At 47.2% G+C, this 6,137-nt stretch overlaps 1 protein-coding gene across 1 annotated transcript; it reads right to left on the minus strand.

Annotated features, from left to right (window-relative positions):
• Nucleotides 1-255: 255 nt before the first annotated feature.
• LOC146353339 (olfactory receptor 1L4-like) lies at nucleotides 256-1,290 on the minus strand. Its single transcript, XM_084829715.1, has one exon. It carries the CDS (start codon nucleotides 1,288-1,290, stop codon nucleotides 256-258), a length of 1,035 nt encoding a protein of 344 aa, XP_084685841.1.
• Between the last annotated feature and the right edge of the window lie 4,847 nt (nucleotides 1,291-6,137).

A 6,137-nucleotide genomic window follows, 5' to 3' on the forward strand; every position in this document is an offset into this window, starting at 1 on the left:
CCACCAATGTCACCAGCTGCTCTTCCTCCTCCTCCTCTTCCTCATCATTGCTACTCCTTGCATGCTTGACAGGCAGAGAGCCAGGGAGCAAGCAGGCTGGGGCATCTCCTGCTCCTTCTCACCACCACCGTTGTCCAGCCCAGAGTGAGAGGCAGGTGAACAAGCAGATTGCAGTGGTGAAGAGGAGTAAGTCTAGGGGTTCTTGACTGCGGGCCCTTGCTGGGATATGGGCCCTTGGCAGGTGCCCAACCATGCCTACCCTTGCTGGCCCTGACCCTGAAAGACTGTACTTAGTTTTGGGAGTCTACGAGGGGTTTTAACCCAAAGGAACATTTGACCTAATGCACTTCTCAGAAGGTTGTTCTTTCTGCTAATGATTCTTCTCGCAGCTCCTTTAATCTCATTATTCCTGAGGGTGTAGATGAAGGGGTTCAACATGGGGATGACTACAGTGTACATGATGGCAGCTACGGTGTCCTTCCCACCGGCATTCCTGGAGGGAGGCTGGAAGTAGACCCAGATGAGGGTGCTGTAGAACAAGACCACCACAGTCAGGTGGGAGCCACACGTGGAGAAGGCCTTTACCTTCCTGGCAGCAGAGGGCACCTTCAACACCACATAGAAAATGCGAGTATAGGAGCCCACAATGAGCAGAAATGGGGCCGAGACGTCTATCAAACCTTCAGTCATCACTAAGGTCTGAAGGGGCTTTGTGTCGGAGCAGGAGATTCTCATCAGGGGCTGGATGTCACAGAAGAAATGGGGGACTTCCCTGGTGACACAGTAGGAGAGGCGGGATGCCAACACTGTGTACATCAAGGACAGGAGGTTAGACACAGCCCATGAAATGGCTGCCATCAGGAGGCATCGTTTGGGGCTCACCAGGGTGGCGTAATGCAAAGGGTGGCAAATGGCAACGTATCGGTCGTAAGCCATTGAAGCCAGCAGGAGACTGTCAGTGTTGGCAAAAGCCAAAAAGAAGTACATCTGAGCAAAGCATCCAACATAGGAGATCGCCGTAGACTGGGACAGCAAAGTCTGCGGCATCTTGGGAATGGTGGCAGACGTGAAGCCAACGTCAGCGAGTGAAAGGTTGCTGAGGAAGAAGTACATAGGGGCATGGAGGAGACTGGGGTCTGAGCAGATTAGCAGGACAATGAGTAAGTTCCCCACCAGGGTCAGCAGATATGTTGAGAAGAAGAGCATGGAGAGGAGGCCCTGGAGCTCTGGGCGGCTGGTGATGCCTAGAAGGGTGAACCCGGAGATGGTGGTTTCATTGCACTGCTCCATGGCTCAACTGGGGAAGGGAACAAAAGATATGGAGAATCATCCATGTTGGTCTCTCAGCTCTCTCATGTTTCCAGGTTGTATCCCCAGTATCTGCAGGTAGGGCTGGAAAAACTCCTGCCTGAAACCCTGGAGAGCCCATTGCTGCCAGTCAGTGTCGAAAGTCCTGGGCTAGATGGACCCAGGGTCTGACTCAGTATAAGGCACCTTCCCGTGTTCCTATATGTATTCCAGAGACTTGGGGGCGCGGGAAACAGCATTGAAGGAATTGGGCGGAGTGGATGAGTTTGGGGAGAGGAGATGGCCTCTTCTAGAATTCTCTTGGTCACTTTCCCAAGGGTAGGGCAGAATGCTGGGATACTCCAGTATGTTAAGAGACAATACAATACACACACCTGCTGTGATGGACGTGATTCACTGGGACTAAACCCATGTGTGACAGAGACTCTTTTGACCCTGAGGCCTGTGTGATATAGTGGCTACAGTCCTTGCTGGGTTTGGAAGACCCAGATTCAAATCCCTGCTCAGCTCATGGGATGGCCTTGGGCAAGTCACTTCCTCTCAGCCTAACCTGCCTCACAGGGTTGCTGGGAGGATGAAATGAACCCCACATGTGCTGTCTTGAGCTTTAAAATGGTGGTGGACTTAGTAACCACTAGCTGAAGGGTAATGATCTAGATCTGGGTTGGTGACCTGGAGCTGTCCAGATGACTACAACTCCCATAATCCCTGACCTCTGGCCATGCTGGCTGGGGCTAATCGAAGGGCACCGGGTTGCCTGCCCCTCATCTGGAGCAGTAGTTTTCACACTGCCTACTGTGAAGTTACCATCTGCTAAAGACCCTGTACACCTCTGCATTGCAGAGGGTGTTGGGGCACTTTTCAGGGCACACTTTCAGTCACCTTAAGCACTATCTTTAGTGGAAAGGTGGAATTTAAATAAAAGAAATAAATATATTTATATGAGGGCATGGGCCAGACCCACTAGGCTTCACCATTACATGAATTAAGAGTGCAACTTAAAATGTGTCCAACTCTCTCATAAGAGCATAAGAAGAGCCCTGCTGGATCAGAGCAAGGGTCCATCTAGTCCAGCATTCTGTTTACCAGCTTTTCTGTGGACCAAACAGCTGCCCACAGGAAACCCACAAGCAGGACATGAGTGCAACAGCACCCTCCTGCCCATGTTCCTCAGCAACTGGTCTACATAGGCATAATGCCTCTGATACCAGAGGAATCATATAGCCATCAGGACTAGTAGGCATTGATAGCCTTCTCCTCCAGAATTTGTCTAACCCCCATTTAAAGCTATCCAAATTGGTGGCCATCACTATGTTTTGTGGTACCCATCCCCTGTGATGGCACCTTGCACAGAAAGTTTGAGAGTGAGGACATTGATCAAGCTGTATTTCAGGGAAGGTCACCATTACTGATCTCCTCCTTGAGGAATCCCTGAGAAACTCCAAAGAATCAAGTTTAAGATTCCTAACTGTCTAGTTGTGGGATGTACGTTATGTGGCCCATTGGCTCTTGCTAGGACTCATAGAATCCCAGTTTTATATTTAAACCCCCATGACAAAGCTGTTTCTAGTCCTCAGGCTTCTGGAGGTGTTTGAAAATGTTAGGATGACATACCAGGAACTGGAATGAAATTATGCTCAAATACACTACATTTTTTCATTTCTCATGATTTCTAACTCCATGTACCAAGATTTCTCAAGATCTCACAATGTAAAAAACGAAAACCACACTGACCAATCTCTGAATAAGAATATCATAGATGACACCCTTAAATATGGTGTCTACAAAATTTTGTTTACAAAATTCATTTTCACAATCATCTTGATCTTGGGATACATTTCAGGAATAGGGGCATTTTCGAAGAACGTAAACTTTTGGTTGCAAGGGGAGTACTTGTAGCAAAATTCATAACTTTGCAACACTGGAAGGCAAATTATACACCACGGGTCTGTAGACACCAGCGATGCTCTTAGCAGGAGGAGGAGCAAGAGGGATTTTTCTTTAGGGGCGCCATTTCAGTTTAGGGTGGGATTTCAAAACAAGAAGGCAACAATGGTAATGACTTGGGTGAAAAACACACACAAGAGTTTTTAAGGGAGTTGGAAGTGGTTTGAGGAAGCATGGATTTCCCGTGCTATAGAGATTCCTCTTTTATACTGTCATCCCTGGTCAAACAGGTTTTGCAGGTTTTTGAAGCATTATAAAACCTGTTTGAGAGAACACCATAGAGAATACTGGGATGAATATGTGCACTATGGACAATGAGGGCCTCTAACGCAGCACCTTCAATACCTTCTGGGAATCCCCCCTCTCCCCAAAAGCCACGACACTTTTTGTCTCCAGCCTTAATAATCAGAGACTTTGATCAAGAAGGCAATGGGACGTACCTGGAGTTTGAGACTCAAGTTCTACTGTATGTCAGTGAGGAATTCTGAATCTGGCACCAGAAGTGTTGGCTGGAATTTTCTGCCAGAAGGGGTCAGATAAGAAGTTGATGACCGCTTTCTGTGTTCTAGCATTTTTCCTAGTTGGGAGCAAAAGCACTTGGGTAGCTCTTCAGAAGATCAGCCCTGCAAGCAAGCTGGGGGTGAGCTATTTCGGTGGATAGGGGCATGGTCTCCATAGAGAGTGAAAGCCGCAGATTGTACCTTCGGGAGCTTATAAATCTTAACTCTTTGCTTGACTGAGATACATCGGCCATCCTGTATGGTTGGTTGGAACATTTCTATCCCAACATAAGTACTTGTTAAGAGTTATCTTGCCTTCCTGCGCCACCTAGGGGCCAGTTCACACAAGTTAACCCCCTTAACAAGGATCAACAGCCAATTAGAGCTCCCAGACATCTTTGTTGTATTCAGACTTACGTTTTTAGGTATGCACTTAAAACACCGTAGGAGAGATCTAAAAAACAAAACACCCCCCCCCCCCCCGCCAGCATAGGAAGTGGCGCAATGTTTGGCTTACTGCTTTGGCCACTTCAAAGGTTACTGCGATTTCCTTTTGATTTTTGTCAGTGGCATTATGGAGTCGGAGGGGGCTTTGTAGGTCATGCAGTCCTTGCCTTGTATGAGTTATTTTTTTAGTTTGTCGGCCTGAGGGTGGGCCCTGTCTCTCGCTTTTTTATAGATCAGTAGTGAGTGGACCCAGTTTCGCATGGGCTGGAATAGCCCCTAGTTTGATACAGCGAAGTCTACAAGTAAACTTCCGCAGCTATCAGAACTGGACACATGGTGCCTGCCCTGCCTGAGTGAAGACATATCTGCTGGCACCCCTATGCACGGCCCCTGCCATAGGGCTCCCCTATAGCCCCCTGAGGGTGGGGTGTGGGCACTCCATTTCCCTGAGGGGGATGTAGAACTCTGTCTCTCGGCCTATTTATCTCCCCTGGCTTCCAACTCTATGGGCTGCAAAGCTATGTGCTAGTTAGGGAAGTCAGCCTGTAGTGGCGGAAGACGTTACTGTGGGCTTCAACCATGTGGGCCCATTTAAACACGTAATCCTGTGGAGTTAGTCATCAGTCTCTGAACTTGGAGCCGATGACTATCCAATGCAGGGTGGACAGGGCATGGAGGCGATCTTTTCCTCCATGCTCCGGCCGCCCTGCATTTTTGGCTAGACAGGCGATTTCGCCCGTCTAGCCAGGGAGCTTCAGAGTGGCAGAGCGGGAGGCCTCATGGCACATAGGAGGCTGTGTAACACTGCTTCTGCAATCTTCTCTCCTCCCTGCCCCTGGGACTGTCCCCTTTTCCCTGTCTCTGTGTTGCATTTCCGAGCACGGAGACATAGCTGGAGTGGGCAGAACCGCATTGGCTACAAAGGGGCAGGGGAGGGGCCAGGGAGCACGGTTTCTGGGTTATGAGGTCAGAGCCCTGGTTCTAACCTCAGAGCCCAGAAACTGAAAAATCCTATATCCCCCAGGTGCTGTCTAGGGGACGTAGGATTACTCTCTAAATTAATTTAAAGTAATTAATGCATTTTAAAAGCAACATTATCCCAAGGTGCAAACCCCTAGTATGTATGGTTGTAGGGGGAATTGTAAATGCCGAAGTCAGAGGCAAATGAAATGCAGAAACTACAGACAGTGATAATTACTTTAATAGTGGCCATTCACAAATCAGCTGGGTAAAAACATAGTAGGGTGGCCCTTGCTAAAAAAGAGGAACTATATCGCCCAAACGTTCTGCATATTCAATGGGAGTAAAGTTGCTTAGAACTGCACTGTAAGGTATATAACAATTTGTTTTAGGCTTTTGGTGGTTGTTGTTATTTAAAAAAAAACAGAGCACTGAGAAATTAGGGAAAAAGGTGAGAGCAGGGACAGAACAGTTGGGAATGGTCACAATGTTCTTATGCTGCATTGAGATTTGCTGCCTTGTTAATTTTTATATTTCATTGATAATTGTAATTTTTACTTTTCATGTAAGACCATGCTGCAGATTTAATTGAAGTGAGAAATAAAAATGTCTGTAACAGATAATAAATAGGGAAGAAAGGGCAAATGGTTCCCATTTCTTCATAAAGATCATTGACGGTACACAGCCTTAAAACTAATAAAACCTTGATGTAGAACAATTTATTTTATTTTTTATTATTAAATTTATTAATCAACCATCTGGCTGGTCACCCAGCCACTCTGGGCGATGTACAGCATACAATAAAACAGTTTAAAACAATAAAATTCTACAGTAAAAACATTTTCTAAAATACCCTAACCCACCCCAAATGCCTGCCTGAACAACCACATTTTTAATGCACAACGGAAGCTCATTAAAGAGGGGGCATGGCAGAGTTCCCTAGGGAGGGAGTTCCACAGAGTGGGGGCCACCACA

The sequence above is a fragment of the Heloderma suspectum genome, chromosome 2 (genome assembly GCF_057233095.1).
Source record: "Heloderma suspectum isolate Gila_16-S chromosome 2, 16-S_ref, whole genome shotgun sequence".
In the NCBI taxonomy this organism is placed as follows: domain Eukaryota; kingdom Metazoa; phylum Chordata; class Lepidosauria; order Squamata; family Helodermatidae; genus Heloderma; species Heloderma suspectum.

What these genes read in the sequence shown, in the direction of transcription:
- LOC146353339 (XM_084829715.1), bottom strand. Translation starts at nt 1,290, where the DNA reads ATGGAGCAGTGCAATGAAACCACCATCTCCGGGTTCACCCTTCTAGGC.